At 42.0% G+C, this 17,641-nt stretch overlaps 1 protein-coding gene across 4 annotated transcripts in view; it reads right to left on the reverse strand.

Annotated features, from left to right (window-relative positions):
* TSPAN9 (tetraspanin 9) overlaps positions 1-17,641 on the reverse strand; it is a 125,211-nt gene that overhangs the window by 8,933 nt on the left and 98,637 nt on the right. For all 4 annotated transcript variants that reach the window (XM_081020153.1, XM_081020152.1, XM_081020150.1 and 1 more), the window contains 5 exons: positions 8,538-8,729; positions 6,681-6,755; positions 5,384-5,485; positions 3,377-3,514; positions 917-1,000 (listed from right to left, as the gene is read on the reverse strand). In XM_081020153.1, coding sequence (XP_080876279.1) covers positions 917-1,000; positions 3,377-3,514; positions 5,384-5,485; positions 6,681-6,755; positions 8,538-8,729 — 591 coding nt within the window. The remainder of the gene's footprint in view (positions 1-916; positions 1,001-3,376; positions 3,515-5,383; positions 5,486-6,680; positions 6,756-8,537; positions 8,730-17,641) is intronic.

Genomic DNA, 17,641 nt, shown 5'->3' on the forward strand with positions numbered 1-17,641 from the left:
TAGGCTGGCCTCAACTAGAGCCAGGGCTTTCTCAGCTCCAATCTGGTGGAACGCTCTGTCACAAGAGACTAGGGCCCTGCGGGACCTGACATCTTTCCGCAGGGCCTGCAAGACAGAGTTGTTCCACCAGGCCTTTGGTCAGGGCGCAGCCTGACCCCCTCCTCTGGCAATCTGCACAGAATTTTGCTTAATGGTTGCCATCAATTTGATTTTAATTTGATTTTAATTAATTTTATAATGAATGTTTTTAGAATGTTGGATTATTTTGATTGTTGTTAGCCGCCCTGAGCCCAGCTTCGGCTGGGGAGGGCGGGATATAAATAAAAAATTATTATTATTATTATTATTATTATTATTATTATCTCATATCCCTGGATTCTCTCCTGAGCCTCCTGAAGCACATTTTAATGGCTGCCTTGAGAAGGCTTGTCAAGCTTTCTTCCCCCAACAGTGAGAGAAGAAAAAGGAGAGGAAATGAGTGCTGCCTGCCCTCTGGGGCCTTGTCCGCGACTTCTTGGATCTCCTCTCTGCACCAGTCCCATGGCTGGTGGCTGCCTGGTCTGCGAGGACACAGCCATCTCTCTTGAGTTTAAGGGCTGTGTAAAGGTGGGGGGCACTGGTCCAGTGTGCTAGGCTGGGGAAGGATGTTGAAGGCTTGTGGCTGGTGCTGATAAGCCCAGCAGCCCCCCTTCCCCACTGTTACGGGGGGGGGGGGCAGAAACACCTGTTCAAAAGTCCAAGTTAGAGAGGTGTATTCTTTGATGATTTTGTTTTGCTTTCTTCAACCACCTCTGTCACAGGCTCAGAACATAAAACACCAACTGGGGATACGCTAGACATTCTGCTGTCACATTTATTGCATTATTCCATGGACCATAGCAAAAAGGCCCAAACAAGGATTCTCTGAGCCACCTACCTGCATTATGAGGATACACATCCCAACTGTCCCGAGTATATGCTTATTATCATCAAACCACATCTTGACTTTTTCATAGCAGCCCTGAAAGGGGAAGTGAAAAAGGATTTGAAAATATATACGGTAAATAAAAACAATCATTTTGATAGAAGCATCCCAAGATGATGGGAAGTTCAAGTTGTATCAACAACAAAACCTAAGAGCTTCATACATATTCTTTGTCCTGCTCAATCGTGATGAAGCCTGTTTTGGCTTCTCATATTAAATATGAATACATTTAAACACATTCACGTTGACCAAATGGGTTTTGTTCATTTAAAAAATGAGCGAGTTAAAGATACCACCAATGTTTGTTTTATATGTTGAAAAAGCAGATTGTAAGGCCATGACAGAATGCCTCAGGGTGTTTTATTTAGAAGGCAACTTTGGCTGGCTTGTGCCAAAATCTGGGCGCCTCCTTTCTACATTGCCGCTTGCTGTCAGTTTGGAACGTTAGAAAAGAATATGATAATATTATTTTTAGTGGGACTGTCCCCTTGACCATGTTATTCTCAGAATAACTCTGTGAGATGTTGAGAGGTCACCCACTGAGCTTTGGTCTCCCAGTCCCATGTCTGATATGCTGACCATTATATCAGTCTGACAAGGCATAATGGCAAGAATAATTGGTATAAATGGGGCCCTGTGATCTAATGGATGGACAGAGGCAGAGACTTGTCACCCCTCTCTTTCAGCTTTCTTTTCACTCCTCTATCTCTTCATCCACCTCAACCACAGAGCATCAGGAGGTACATGTCCACACATCTACACACTTGTCGGGAGGCACATGCACTCACACTTCTGCCATATATGCTCTGTAAGCTTATGTTGACATGAACCACATACACAGCGTTTGGAAATCGTAGCTGCACATATGAACAGGCACAGCAAACAGGCACATTTGCAAACACAGCCATTGCACACCAGTGCTTTTCAAACAGACTCTTCCTAGCATCTATGACTCTTGCAGGGAGGGGAGGGGGAAAGTCAAAGGCAGAATAAATAATTTCCTTTGACTCGACCTAGCTGTCCCTGATAGCTCTTCAGACCTTGGCTGTGGCAACAGGTGCACCAAAACGTTGTGAGAGCGGCAAAACAGCTGCCCCAGGGGAGCTTGAGCTTTTCTGTTACTCGTAAGGAGGTACAAGTCGAGCAGCAGCCTGTTTCACTTGTACTTTGAGCAGCCTCCGCTATCTCCACCACTACCATGTCCTGCTTCTCTTACCCCAAGGGACACACCTGCCCCCCAATCTTACACCAGGTAAAAAAAGTAGGAAAACACCGTGACAACCTGTTTTGGCTCAGGAGCCAAATGCTTCAAATGAAATAACTCACTCAGGGATAAAGTAGGAGTGCTTACTGGACATTTTCCTCTCACTGAGAAACTATAAGCTCAGTCAGTGACAAACATTTGATCTGTTGGCTGAATAGAAGAGTCTCATTAGAAATTAGGCAAGAGCACAAGAAAGAAGACGTGGGCCATTTTGTTGCTTGCAGAGAGTATGCCTGAATTTGAAGGCATTTTTTCAGTGATTGTACCATCAGTGCACAACTCATTTTTTATTCCCACTGTACACCCTGCAATTCTCCCCCCCCACCTATGTTTCTGAAGAATTTTAAACACAAGTATTGGTATACTTGGCTGTATAAAGAAACTATAGGCGGCACCATTCTCTGCCACTGACGGGGCTCCCGGAGGTGTGAGGGAGAAGGTGGGATTGCGAAGCGTTCTCCCTCAGCTGCCATCATCACCAGCCATTCCACCCTGCTATAAGAGAAGCTACAACACACCACTGCTCAATGACGAGCAACTTTTGGCCCTTCCTCTTAATTTATATGGAGCCTTCCCCCAAATTCCATCAGTGCTCAATTTTGCCTCCCTCCCTTCTCCTTGTGAGTCATGTCTTTTAGGTGGCAAGACTTACAATCTCACATTTGGAAGCCACTCTGGGGAAAATGTTTCAAGTACTCAAATAAATAAAATAGACCAGGAAATTAGCACCGATAATACAAAAGCAGAAGGGTTAACTGACAACAAAATATGCAGAAAAATCAATTTCAGTTTATCTGATTTGTTTAACCATACCAGATAGGAATCTACTTGACTTGCATTTTTACTTTTAGGGATTTTTTTTTTACTATTTTTGTATTATATCCCAGAGGGGCCTCAAAGGATGGAGCCCTTGGAAGTCACAGACCTTGCTTACTTTCAGCAAGATTTTTGCCTTGCTTACCTTCAGCACATGTCCTAGGTCACAGTGGTGACCGAACAATGGTTGTAAAATAGTCTCTTAAATTGAAATATCTCTGTACCTAATACCTGCGCTTGAATGGTGTTCATGCAAGGATACCTTTTCCACAAGGAAAGAAATTAAGTTAAACTAAAGAAAAAATTCAGATTATTATGTAAGCTAAAATTACCGTTTTCCACACTAAATTCATATTAGTGGAATTCCGGCCACAGTCTTCAGAATTTTCTATGCAACATCTGTCAGGGACAGTGTTTTCACCCAGTACAAGGTACCAGTCTTTGTAATCAGTAACCCCACAGCAGTGCATCTAGGAGACAAGGACAAGATGAGACATAATGCAGCCTGGAACGGAAAGAACATTTTAGGATTTTTGAAAAGGCTGTGTTACCTTGGACACTAGCAAGTGCCAAGTCTGAGTGATAACTGCAAAAAATTAGCCTCTTGGAAAATCACTACTGTGTATTTTAAACCCCAAACCTTATTTGTCACCACTTTCAGGTCATTCCACCTGCTAATTGTCATCTGCTCACTTACTGAACATGTCAATCTCTGATCCCCTTGATTAGGGGACAAAATGACATTCCATGAGTGTAGAGCGAGGGGCTCCTTTCCTCACGGTCAGAAAGGACACTTCTTTTCCTGAAACTGTCCTGAACTGAGTGGAGAAAGATACAAAACCCATTTTTAAAGGCAGTGCTGACGGTGTGGAGGGATTAGGACTTGATTTTGGCCCCCAGACCCTCGTCATTGACTCTACTATTAGATTGTCCATCATTCCGACCGGAAGATAAATAGGGACAATTTAAAAAACTTGAAAAGATAGGAATCTATCACATAAGTGACTTTCTTTCTAGAAGTAAAGCAGTATCTGAGCATGAGCTAATAGAAAAGTTGGATGATGCCCAGTTAACTCGGCTTCAATCTCTTCAATTATGCACATTTGCAAGATATTTGGAACAGAAGGGCCTTGGTTCTCTTATGTTATTTGAGTCTCTGTAACAAATCAAAATATGACATAAAAGGAGCTGCATCTTCAGTTTATAGCATTCTTTTAGAACAATACGCAGGCGATACAGGAGGTCTCCGGACAGTATCGGAAAAAGACTTAGGGATCATAACTGAATATCATAAATGACAATCAGTTTGGCACAACCCACCCCTACGAACAATCTCTGCTCATTTGCAGGAGGCTTCTCTCAAAATTATATTTTGCTGGCACTGGACTCCATCACATCTAGCCAAAATAAACACTAGCATCTCTCCCTTGTGCTGGAAAGGCTGTGGAGAGATTGGCTCGTATTTTCATCCATGATGGACTTGCATGTTGGTATACTCCTTTTGGGAAAAGGTGTTTCACATTAATTCCAAAATTACGCAGCAAGCCCTCCCACCCTATTTGGGTCCCTCCTTGTTATGGTTAGACTCAAATTTAAACAGTAAAATTATATGAAGATTTCGTATTTTTTTCTGTTATCAGCAGCCTGATTAACAATAGTCCAATATTGGAAACAATCCATAGAAATCCCGTTTGAAATCTGCTTAAATACTATTTGGAATGCCTTACTCGCCACTTCAAAGATTGATACTTTGGGTCAAACTTATCTTCCTTTCTTTTCCTTTACAAATGGGGCAGAATATACTTTTATTTCACCCTCAAGACAAGAATCTCTGTGGGGAGGATACCTGAACTGATAATACATAAATAAAAGTACAGCTTGTGTACTGTGTATGAAACTGCTTAAGACTGTAAGAACTGGACAAGTCATTGCAGTTGCATGTTGTTCTTGTATTATATGAAAAACAATATAATTATTTTTTTTTTAAAAAAAAAACTTTTCTGCTTTGGGGATGTTTGATAATGTTATAAACAACACGAGCCAATGCACAAACTACCATATAGCAATTCATTATAAATCGTGACATATCTGCATCTTAGAAAGACTGACACCTCCGAGTACATTTACATCTTACCTTTTTCTGCAGCATGGAACTCAAAGCAGCAAAGATGGAGTTCCCAGGTCTCCCAGCTTAAATTCACCAGACGCAAAACTGCTTAACTTCAGCAAGGCAATCGCATAATGTCCCCTCAGACAATAGGACTGTCCTATGAGATGTATTAATAGGGCAGCGTGTGGGGGCCATTTGCAAAAAATAAATAAAATGTTCATGTCATTACCTCTGCCTGAATGATATTCCAAGCATTCTTCAGCCCAACATTATTTTCCGTGTTGTACAGCTTGAGTCCTTCTTTCAAATCCTGCTTCGCATTTTCATTAACCTATTTCGTATAAACAAACACCAGCAAGGTCACAGTCATTACATAAATAGTGCAACCTTTTGGTATGATCTGATTAGGAATGTATATGTGTGGGAAAGCAACAGACTCTCTTCCCTATCATATCAGAGTCTTCAAGCTGAGGCTGAAAGCCATTTGCAGAAATAAAATACCTACCACATAGTGACAATTCTAGATTAAAAGACACGTTAAAATATCCTCCAAGGTATGTGAAGAGTAGGCTGAATGGAAAGCACATCTGGTGCCTTCTCCTAATAGCTTCAAGGGGTGCAATTTTTTGGGGGGGGGGGCTTGCCACATAATTTTAACACGGTATGCATAGATGTCCTACTCAAGATAACAAATATGTCTGTAGATATTTCAGTAAAAGGAAGTTTTGTCTTTTTCCAATAGACATGCGTCTGGGACCAGTGCAATGGTTATAGTGTTGGACTGCTTGCCAATCAGGATTCTGGACACAATTCAAAGGACTGGTGTTGACCTATAAAGTCTTAAATAGCTCAGGTCCACAATACCTCAAGGTCTGCCTCTCCCCCATATGAACTGGCCCAGACCCTGAGATCATCATCTGAGCCCTTTCTTCATGTGCCTCCTCCACGAGAGGTCCAGAGGGTGGCAACACAAGAACGGGCCTTTTCTGTGCTGGCTCCCCATTTGTGGAATGCTCTCCCCAGGGAGATTTGCCTGGCACCTTCACTACATATCTTTAGGCATCATGTGAAAACCTTCCTTTTAGAAGTGGGCAGGATGTTTTTAATGTATTCCTTTATCCTCTTGGTTTTAATGTATATATGGGTGGTAGTTGTTGTTTGTTGTTTTGGCTGTAAATCACTTTAGGTTGCCCTGGACAAGATAAACAGAAGAAGAGGAGGAGGAGGAGGAGGAGGAGGAGGAGGAGGAGGAGGTTGTTGCCTAGTGTAGTTTCCATCTCTTTTGTGCTCCTCAAAGCATTGTGGCTTCCACAGGAGCCAAGCAGTCAGGGGCATACTCAAGATGCCAGCCAGACTTCTAAATTTCCCTTCTGCCTGGTTCTTGCAGCAGTTCTCTAATGTGCTGATTGTCACCTTTCTGCAGGACCTTCTTTGATATGTCTATTTTCTGGGGAGGGAGCTGGGGGAGGAATACTCATAAGAAAGTAGCTCAGCTTCTGAGATAACGGAGCTCTGTGAATACCTACCTTGTCCATATAAACGAAGAACAAAATGAGTAGTATAAGCTCAGCCAGGAGAATGATCAGCAAAACAATAAAAAACTGGGGAAGCAAAAGGAGGAAGAATGTTACAATCACTTGAAGCTTTAATATACCTTATGTAAATGGCAGTGTGGGAAATAGTAACATACTTAGTAACATAATTAAATATTGCAATTAAAGTAACATTGAAATGTATCACCATTTTCTTAATTTTCTTTGAAATTACTAAGTGGAAATTCTTAAGGTTATTCTCAGACCACCTTGTGAACTTTTTTGTTTTAATTTTATCGGGAAAGTGTGTATTACACAAAAAACAAAAACATTGTGTATTGTGAATGTACGGTACATTTGCTTGCATTGATGCATGAACCATTCCAAAGTTCATTCACCTTTTCTACAGGGCATGATCATGACTTAGTGCAAACATCATCATCATCATCATCATCATCATCATCATCATTTTATTTATATCCCGTCCTCCCCAGCCGAAGCCGGGCTCAGAGCGGCTAACAACAATAAAAGTAACACAGCATTCTAAAATCAATTCAAAATCAAATGAATGGCAACATGCAGATTCCTGGAGAGAAGATTGGCCATTTTACACCTCCTCCTGCTGCTGCCGCCATGCTGCTGAGCTAAGCCATGCTTTACTTGACGGTTGTGTCCAGACTAGGCCTGGGTGATATATCGATATATCGCCCAGGACTGGTTTGAGGAGTAGACCGAAATGAAGGGCTCACTCAGTGGTATATCGCTGGTGAAACTGCCACTGCTCCCGAGTCGCTCTGCTAGCAGCGTCTGTTGGAGGGTGTGTCAAGAGTTCCTTCCTCCAGCGAGTGCGACTCAGGAGCGGCGGTGGTTTCACCAGTGAAGGGAAGCTTTGCTTCTGCACATGACTGTGGCATGATGGGAAGTCTTGCTTCTAAGCTTTTCTTCTGCACATGCTGCACAAACCGTTCTAATACTAAGACATTCCCTCATCACCCTAGAATGTTCAGTTCATATTGAGTTCATGAAAACATTATACCCTGACCTGTTCTTAATGCATTGTTGACCACATCTATGGAACGCGATTGTTATGTTCTTTCATGTCATGCAAAATCAATCATTAGTAATAGTTTAAGTCTTGATACTCAATCACTAGTTAATAGTTTAATAAGGAGGTTTCACGCCTGTCCAATTCTGTGTTCCCTTTCCCAACCTTTAATCTATCGATGATTAATACCTATATTCAACCTTTGCTTTGTACTTGTGTTATCCAATCAGCAACAAGCACATATGTGGTAATGCTGTAATATTCAATAAAAGGGACTCTCCGAGACTTGCTCGAGAGATGCCTCCCGTATGACACCTTGCCATTCGTCTGTCGCTTATTTCAACCCAACACACCAGCGATATACCGCTGAGTGAACCTGACATCACGGTCGGCTCCTCATGCAACGCGGAGGGAGAAACAAGCTGTACTGGGGAGGTGCTGTTACAGCTTGTTCCTCCCTCTGCATCTTTAACCTGCTCGACTGAGGAGTTTGCAGCTGCCCTTGCCCCAGCTTAGCAGTTTAAGGAGCCCCGATGCTCCTGCTGCCCGCATGTGAGCGGGGAGAGCCCTGGGGCTGTCTCAGCTGGGGAGGGGGAACAAGCGGCGTTGTCCAGCCCATGAGCACCTGGGTGAAGCCACCTCAGTTCCCAAGGTGAGAGCTGGGGCAGTTTCACCTGGTGCCTCGCGGGCAGAGGCCAATGCACCTTGTCTTTTCAGCATCGCATTGTATTGCCAAACCTCGATGTTGAAAAGCTGATATCGCCCAGCCCTAGTCCAGACCCCGACTCGTGGTTTATCTCACTTACGCTTAGGAGGAGGCACTTGTTTTCCTTGATAGCACCCAAGCAGCCTAGGAAGCCAGTCACCATGATGATAGTACCAATGGCAATGACCAGGTTTGCTGCTGACAGTGAAGGGAAGCTGGGAGAAAAGGTGGCAAAGTTTCCTTGTGACACGGACAGCCATATTCCCACACCCAAGAGACCGCAGCCACATAACTGAAAAGAAAGACAAAAACAAAGATGCATTTTTAAAAAAGCCAGCCCAAAAAGGTGTATGTTGAATCTCCTAGACAGCAGCTGCAATTAAAGCTGTTTAGATGTGGGTCTGTCTTTGATTTTAGGGGTTTTTATTTAAGAACTTACTGGTCTACTGACCACCTTTTCAGGTTTTCTCCTGTAAGTTCTATTAAGGATAAGGATTTTGAACACATGAAAACAACTTTTTTTCAAGAACCCCTTCCCCCATTCTTTTCCATCAGACTAAAAAAAAATGCATATTATTGAACACCAAGCACAGACCATCATCGAACACTAATTTATAGAGTAATAGGGATAAATTGTCAGCAAGATGAGTGGGGGAAATCACTCCAGAAGGAGGAGTGCTGCCTTGACAAAGAAGAAGGAAACGGGTAGGAAACCGCAAAGTTTTGAATAATAGAATTTGGGGTACCCAATGAAATTGATTGCAGGAGGTTCAGGACAGACAAAAGAAATTACTTCTGCACACAGCACAGTATAAACTTGAGCTCCTGGCCACAATATGTAGTGATGGTCACTCGGTTTGTTGGGTTTAAAAGAAAGCTACACAAATTCTCAAATGACAAATTTATCCCTGATTATTAACCATGTTTCTTAAACAGAATTATGCTCAGTTTAAACATTCATTTGAATATCAGATGCTATAGATGAGGGATGGGGAACATGTGGCACTTTGTGTGGTGGAGTCCCATTCGCCCCAGCTAAAATGGCCAATGGTTGAAGAATGAATAAATCCCAACAAAAGAGCAGTGGCAAGAAAAACTGATGAGCTATGCGTAATTGGCCAAGTTGACATATAAACTGCTTGACAAGGACAATTGTGACTTCAAGGAAGAATGGGAACTTTTTACAAATTATCTAAAAAGACAACAAAATGATTTGGACTCCTTGGCAGGTTTTGAATAAACATACACAAATTTATTAGTTGAATATATGATAGATAAGACAATGATATGTACAATTTTACAACTCTGCATTATTAATTTGCACTGCGTGTCCAATATGTGCAAAGAAACCAGAGACGGGAGCTGAGGGAAGTCCGGGGGGCAGGGGGGGAGAGGGAGGGGAGGGGGGAAAGGGGGGAGGGAAATGTAAATGGTTATATTGATTGATGATTTGTTTGTTTATATACACACACACATACACACACGAATGGGCAATGGTTAGTGATGATCGGAGTGGCGTTAGATAATATAGGGCCACATATTTTCCCCTCCTGTTGTAGGCCAACAACTGAGAAGGACTCTTGCCTTCATGCCCTCATTTTATTTATTTAACAAAATTTATATTTAGCTTGACTTCGGTAAAACCTGTAAGCAATTCACAAGAAATATTAAAATTATCAATAAAAAAGTTAAAAGCAATTAAAATATTTAAAATTAACAGCCAAAGCCGTTGAAACATTATCAACATCCTGGAGTGGTCTGCCTGACTACTGTACTAGATATTATAATGAAATATGATATCACATAATATAATGATACCCAAGTGTGTGTTGGGTGTTCAGCTTTTAGCAGGCTGGTGTAGGTTTTGCCCTTTTTATGTTATTACATTAGGAACACCTTTATTTATTTATTTTAATTTTTGTACCATGGATGATTTTATAAGTGTAAGTCACTCTGAGGCTAATGCTAATGTTAATAACAATATACTGTTAGAAATGGGATGCTACAGCAAGTTGTCTCTTGAAACAGGGCTTTCAGCATCTTCAGCATCTCAGCTCCTGTGACACCAGTGCTCTGGGTTGGTTATACATGGCAAGGACATGTGAAGGATGCTGTGCTGGTCCAAATGCTGTCACCCGACACACACACATCCCAGCCTGAACATGATCAGCTGACCTCCCAAACCAGAGAAGATCCCCAGGCCCTATAAAGCCCCATCTTTCTGGGAAGGTCCAGCGGACGGACCTCTCTCTCCTTGTGCCTTGTGTCTCTTCTTCAGTCTGACATGAGACCATCAGCCCATCCATGGCAATGCTTCCTGCCTCTTGACCTCTGTTCCTGTTGCTGGGTGTAGTACCAGACTTCCAGCCTGTCCATGACTGTATACCTCTGGCCCATGCAGTTACTGCCTTCCCACGCTCCACGCCTGACCGAAACAGGGAGCCCTTGACTTTGCTTCAGCAGGGCTCTTCTTACCTTGTTAGAGCAGTCCTGTTGCCACCAGCCTTGCTGGACTGCGCTGTGTCGAAATGCTTGGCATTCCTGCCTCACTTTGTTCAGCTCCCTGTGAGTCTGCTATAACCTGTCCTTGAATCCCCACAGTTAGAATGATTCTATCACCCCCCGAGAATCTGTCTGATAGCCCACCTGCCCTGGTTGTTAAATGAGAAGGTCAGGCATTTGTTCAGGCTCAAAGCAAAAGTCCCAAACTTCAGAGGGTTCGAAAACACCTCTCCATGTGCAAATTGTATTGTGATATTCCATTACAAATGACATTAATCTGCTTAAAGGACCACCTGTGGATGGGGGGAAAGCACTATTTTTAATCCCACAGCACAGGAGGCCATCAAAATGAATATGCAGTGTGTGTTTAGTAATTTACTGATAATCTAAAGTGAAGAATTAGAATATTGGCCTAGTTGTGCTTGGAGCCTCTTAGGTCCTAGTGGGTGAATTACATCACTGGAATACTAGAAGCTATTCATAATAAATGTGGATTTCATACTGGAGTATAGAAATATTTAAGCTTAAAAAATAAACACCTCACTACCCAGTGGAGGCAGTAGGTGCTGAACATTCTTATCCAAATGGTTGCTTAAAAAAAACAAAACACATTAAAATTTACTGCTATGTATACAATTTTACCAGTTTTCATTCTCTGTCTATCCGGCATCTCTCTGATGCAGTACAGTATATGTCTACATATTGTTAGGAGCAGTGGCTTCTAGGGGCTGAGCCCTTTTGCCCCCCTCCCTATATTTTTGGGGAGGGATCGGGCCTCCAGTGTCTGGCACCTTCTCCTCTCCTCATCTTGCCACAGACGGGAAGCAGATCCCTTTCTCTCTTAGCTCTGTTGGTGCCAGCTTAGATTGTACAGTGGTACCTCTGGTTGCGAACAGGATCCGTTCCGGAGGCCTGTTTGCAACATGAGCAGAACGCAACCTGCATCTGCGCACGTGTGGGTCACAATCCGCCGCTTCTGCATATGCGCGTGACATCATTTTGCGCGTCTGCGCATGCGCGAGCGATGAAACCCGGAAGTAACCCTTGTCTGGTCTTGTTTTCATTCACCATTTTATCAGCCTCATCTCTAATTACTTTTAATTGTTTATCCAATAATTGCTGGACTGCAGTAATTAGTTTGGGCAAGATCATGGCTGCAGTTTCAGCCACTTCCAATACACAAGGCAGTCCTTGCACCCTGCAAGCAACAACTTTCAAAGCAACAAGAAGTTAATCCCTTTGTTTTGATTTCTTATTTGAAGTGAAAGCTGACAGTCAAACATACGTTTGGCTATCATCAAATGCCACACTGCTATCTCCATCAGCAAGGAGCTGACAAAAGATCTTCAGGATACTATGAATTCCTCCCTGCAAATCCTTTTATCTTAACACACACACACACACACACACACACACACACACACCATAGTGTGTGCAGGGGGTGTGCCCAGGCAAACCCTAAAGTTTCAACTCCAAACCCCAAACCAGGGATCAATGGAAGCAGGCACAGAGACCTGAGGCAGGATAAAAAGGCTAGGATTAGGGTTAGGTATTTGCTATGTGTTTGTTAGGTGCATCTTAGATATTAGGTGTTGGGATTAGGTTAGGGGGTTGTTATAGAGGTTAGGATTAGAGTTTAGGATTAGGCTTAGGGTGTTAGTTTAAGGGTTAGAGCTAGAGCTAGAGCTAGAGCTAGAGCTAAAGCTAGCAATAGGAGTTAGGGTTAAGATTAGGGTGAGTGTGTCTGTTTAAGATGAAGATTGGGTTAGGAATAAAGTTGATTTAGAATGAGGGGGAGGGTTAAGTGTACGGTTCAGTTACTTTTAGGGTAAAGTTTGGGTTATGGCTAGGGTGGTAGTAAAGGTTTGGGATTAGGCTTTGGGCAAGGTGTTAGGGTTGGGGTCAGGGTTAAGGGTTAGGGTTATGGGGGAATGTGGGTCTGCTTTTTATTTTATTTGAATGACATGCTCTCGTGACTGTGGCTAATGCTTAAGGCATCATTCTTAATGGCACCACTAGGGGCTGCCCATAGACTCAGGTTTGGGCCCTGACATCTTGGGGTCTGGGGTTCTCCTGACTTGGCAACCTTGGAAGCATCTAACTGTGTCACTCAGAGTGAATACTGTGCATTGATGGCCTGCATTCATCTACATGTGAAAATTTTTCTTATCCAGTCAATAAAATTATTGCCAAAATATTGACACTGAAAAAAGTATGCCAAAATATTGACACTGAAATATGCAACTAAATATTTCATTCTATGCTGGTTCAATGTGGTCTCTACACATTCATTTCCATCAGTATGTCTCTTTCTAAATATTAAAAATGTTTGTTATCAGAAGAAGTACAATACAACACAATATTGCCAAAAATATTTGCTATATCAATAGAACCATTTGCATTAAACATAAAGACAAAATTTACAGCATTACTAAAAATAATATTGGCTACAAGATAAACATTTGTGGCACTTGTGGGGAATCTCTTTGGCTCTGTGGGTCAGATCATTATCAGGCCTGGCCTTGTGGGTTAAATTTGACAGCTGGGCAGGGTTGGTCACCTGTCAATCACTTGACATCACTAAAAATGAGAGGGGAACCTTTGTTTTAGCAGGAGGTTCAATGCAAACCCCTTCCTGATCACCAGGTGCTTAATTAGGGCCGTCTTAAGCATATCCAGCGCCGGGGTGAAAAACTCCCTCTGGTCCCCCGTCCCCCCCGGTTTCCCAGAGTTTTTTAGGGAGGACGGTGCTGTTGGAGGGTGGCTCCTCCAGTGGGGAAGAGGCGGAGGCTGGTCGCGGCACCTCCCGGCTCAGCTGGCTGCTTTGTGCCACGGTGGCCACGATAGATGGAGGCTCTGGCCACAGCGCTGCTTCGGCGTGGCATGGCGGAGGCGGGCGAGGGTGGTGAGCTGATGCCGGGAGGTGCCTTGTCCAGCCTCCGCCTTTTCCCTGGCACCCTCCAGAACATGGTGCACTGGCACCCCACGCCACTAGTCTCTATGGGTAAGACGCCCCTGTGCTTAAACATGCTAAAATAAAAAACAATTTCCTCCACTTTAGCAGGGTTTGAATGAAAGCTGAATTTACTATTTTGTCCAAATATACTGTTGCACGCTACCCCAATCTCTGAGTGGTGCAAGATTCCAGGGGTTCCAGGTGCTTACCCAGAGTTCAGTTTCCTTGGAATGAAGCACAGCAGAGACTGTGGTGTCTTTATGATGTATGATTTACACATATATACAACCTGCACCTACGATGGATGGTCTCACAACACGTACAGCCCAGAAGGTCTTGCTTCTCCCACAGTCACAGACTTGGATTCCAGCAGAAGTAAGCATGGCTCTCACCACTCTGGCCTGTCTTCTTCACTACCAGCCCATTCACCTGCCCTCTGGTACAGAGCAGCTTCCTTTGTCAATCTAAGGACAATACTTAGGTGGTATCCATGACCCTTGCTTGGCTAATTCAATAGTGGAATCCTACATTAGATTTTAACCCTCACCGGAACCAAGACTCCAACAATTTCAAGAGACTTGGGCATCAGGCCAACTAACCCCTCAAACTCAAAACAATATGTTGAGAAATTGTTGAAGCTAGACAAAGCCTTGTCTTGCTGGGAAGTGCTACTGCTGACACCTGTCATTTTAATTCCTCAGCAATGACAGATTTATATGGCCAGTTAGAAAACCTAGAGTGAATCATGAAGGACATGAAATTCTTAATTTACCACTACAAAATTGCATGCATAACAGACAAAGGTGATTCAGGAACTAAAAATGTTGAACACCCCTTCTGTAAAATTCCTCTACATTCCATTCTCTGGAGCACAAAGAGGAAAACACAAATAATTCTTTTAAAAAGTTTCAAAATGTTATACTTAATACATTACTGTCCATATGGGACAGTGATCACAGTAGGATTTCACCCTCAATCTCACAACTTGCTCCAGTTTTTAGAGATCCAGACTCCAATCCCCATGAACATACTGGAAGTTCTGATTTATTGAATAAAACATATTGTTACCTAAACTTCATCTGATGGATTTTGAAATAATTTGTGGCCAGGCACAAAGTTCTTTTAAATATATATATATTGTATATTAGTATACATGAACACTACAGCTGTAACACATTATAAACGAAGATGAAAAAAAGATCTAGAAGGAAAATTTCTTACAAGGCTTGGTCTTTCCTTTTCAGACCTATAAATTAATTTACTGTGACCTCATGATTGAGAGAGAACTGCATAAAAATGACAATAAAAATACCATTTAACACCTCTGAAATTACCTATAAAGATGAGAATAGTCATTGCTGGCACTATGCCAAAAACAGAGTACTGCAGATTTCCTCATGTAGTGGACATGTCACACAGCTCAAGCATTTTGGAAAACGATTATCAGCGCATTATCCTTCTTTACCATTGTCAATGTGCCTATGGTTCTGATGGTCTGTCTTCTTAATTTTATACTGGACCTAGTTTTCAGAACAAAACATGTTGTAGTATTAAATACACTAGAGGTTGCTAGAGTGATTTGTGCTTATCATTGGATATGAATAGAGCTACCTTTGTTTTTTTTGTTTTTTTAATGTTTTTTATTGCTTTTTTTCCAAATAGAAATACAAAGTCAGATATACAAAGAAATAACAGGAAAAAAAAAAGAAAAAGAAGAAAATCATCTTTTCAAAGCATTTTTCCATAACCAACCGGACTTCCCCACGTCTCCCTCACTGTGCGTTCTTTACAATAAAATTTTTCAGCAAATTATAACCTTATTTCGTACATTCTTTTGTTCTTTCAAATACTTGTGGTTTACATTTAAAATACTTATTGTCAATTTACCCTAATAACATATATGATGTTCTTTTAAACATTAGTCCTTTCATTAATATAGCTTAGTTTCCAATACCTTAATCTTATTGCTGGAGCTGAATTTCCCTAATCATGCGAATTCTTAACATTCATATAACTTATAAAATTTTTGTAAATAATCTTTAAAATTTTTCCAATCCTCCTCTATTGCTTCTTCTCCCAAATCTCGGATCCTGGCAGTCATCTCGGCCAATTCCATGTAATCCATCAATTGCGTCTGCCACTCTTCCAGTGTGGGTAAATCTTGAGTTGAATAGAGCTACCTTTGAAATAATAATAGCTGGGGGAATGGTGGGATGCTCTTTTATTAATCAAACTGATGGTGCTCAAGAAATCTCTCAATGCATTTTAACATGTCTGTGACATGGGAGCGCAGATGCTGTTTCTATAAGGAACTCTTTGGACTTGAGCTATAACCATGCTGAATGGTTAAACCCCATACAGGAGGTCATATTATGCCTATTGTAAATGTGTTTTATATACGAGAAACATGGCATTGATATGGGGTGTGCATCTTTTAAGCTTTCGTATGTTTTGATACTTATATGAAATAAAATTATAAAAATCTATTTACGCAGTCAACAACTCAGAAAGCTGAACTGGAAATAAAAATACATTTTAAAAAGAAATGAACTTAAAAACATTTTTAAAAGATTGATTAGTATATAGGTGCATAACATTTCACGTTGCGCATACTTAACACACCACATATCTTATTTTTCAAAACTGCATGGCTTGAGCTCTAGAAGCAACAGCTGCCTGCTTCCCTTCCCATTCTTTTAAATGGGCTTCAGATACTTCTCGCAGACACACAAATCAGATGGATGCTTATCTAAAGATTTGACTCGGCTGATATTTTTTCCTAAGTGGTCATTTGCGGGCTGAGCCATGCCACCTGGGAGCCAAATTTCACTCCCCCCACCATCTTGTTCTATTTTACGAAAATAAAACAGCATTCATTTGTAATTAATGGACCTGCTTAATTCAGGAAGTAAATCTTGTTTCCACAACTGTCTTTCATCAGCTTTATACCAAGTTATTTTTATATCCTCATAGCTTCATAAATTGGTAGAATAAGATATAAGATGCCCTCATCTGCTCAAAGAGAAGGCAGGACATCTGCTAGTCAAGTTAACATAAGCAATATTCTGTCTTATGGCACTTTGTGCCATAGCTCAAGGAATATTTCAAAAGGTTACAGAATGATCTGTTCAACCTCATCCTCTTGTCCAGTTTGAGAGATTCACGTGGCAAGCATGCTTTTTCAAAATCAGGATGCCAAAATGGGCACTGCTTGAGCGGTGCTAAAACTAGCTGGCTGGACCCACAAAGACTGCAAAACATCAGCCTGCACTTATTTCACTGGGAGAGAGAGAGAGCGCATGCATTCCTTAATGTTCTCCACATGCATGTATATTGTTACAATAAAATGAGGGAGCAATTTCATTTCACTGGGTTTAAAATTAGAAGCTTGCCAAGTTGCTCTGAACTCCTGGCAGGTGGATGAAATATTTCTGGATGGCGTCTGTAATGCTTGGCGTTGTAGCTAGGGAACAGCTGACTTTCACTGCAATGACATTATTAATACTGTTCCTCCTGCCAAATGTCTGTCTCAGCTGAGCCTCTGCAATATCCCTTCATTAAGCAGTCCATGCAGGCCTCTTCAAACCGCTCATACAGTGAAGGTATCTATCCAGTTTCTGTACACCCACCAAGAAGAAGGTCAGCTTGAGTCCAGCCAAGCTCACATCTGATTGTAAGGAACTGCTATATATGGGCCAAAGGTAGCCTGGCAAGCTGGGGGGGCAGCCAGTTCTCTCAGCTTCACC

The sequence above is a fragment of the Podarcis pityusensis genome (genome assembly GCF_964106645.2).
Source record: "Podarcis pityusensis genome assembly, chromosome: 9".
In the NCBI taxonomy this organism is placed as follows: Eukaryota; Metazoa; Chordata; class Lepidosauria; order Squamata; family Lacertidae; genus Podarcis; species Podarcis pityusensis.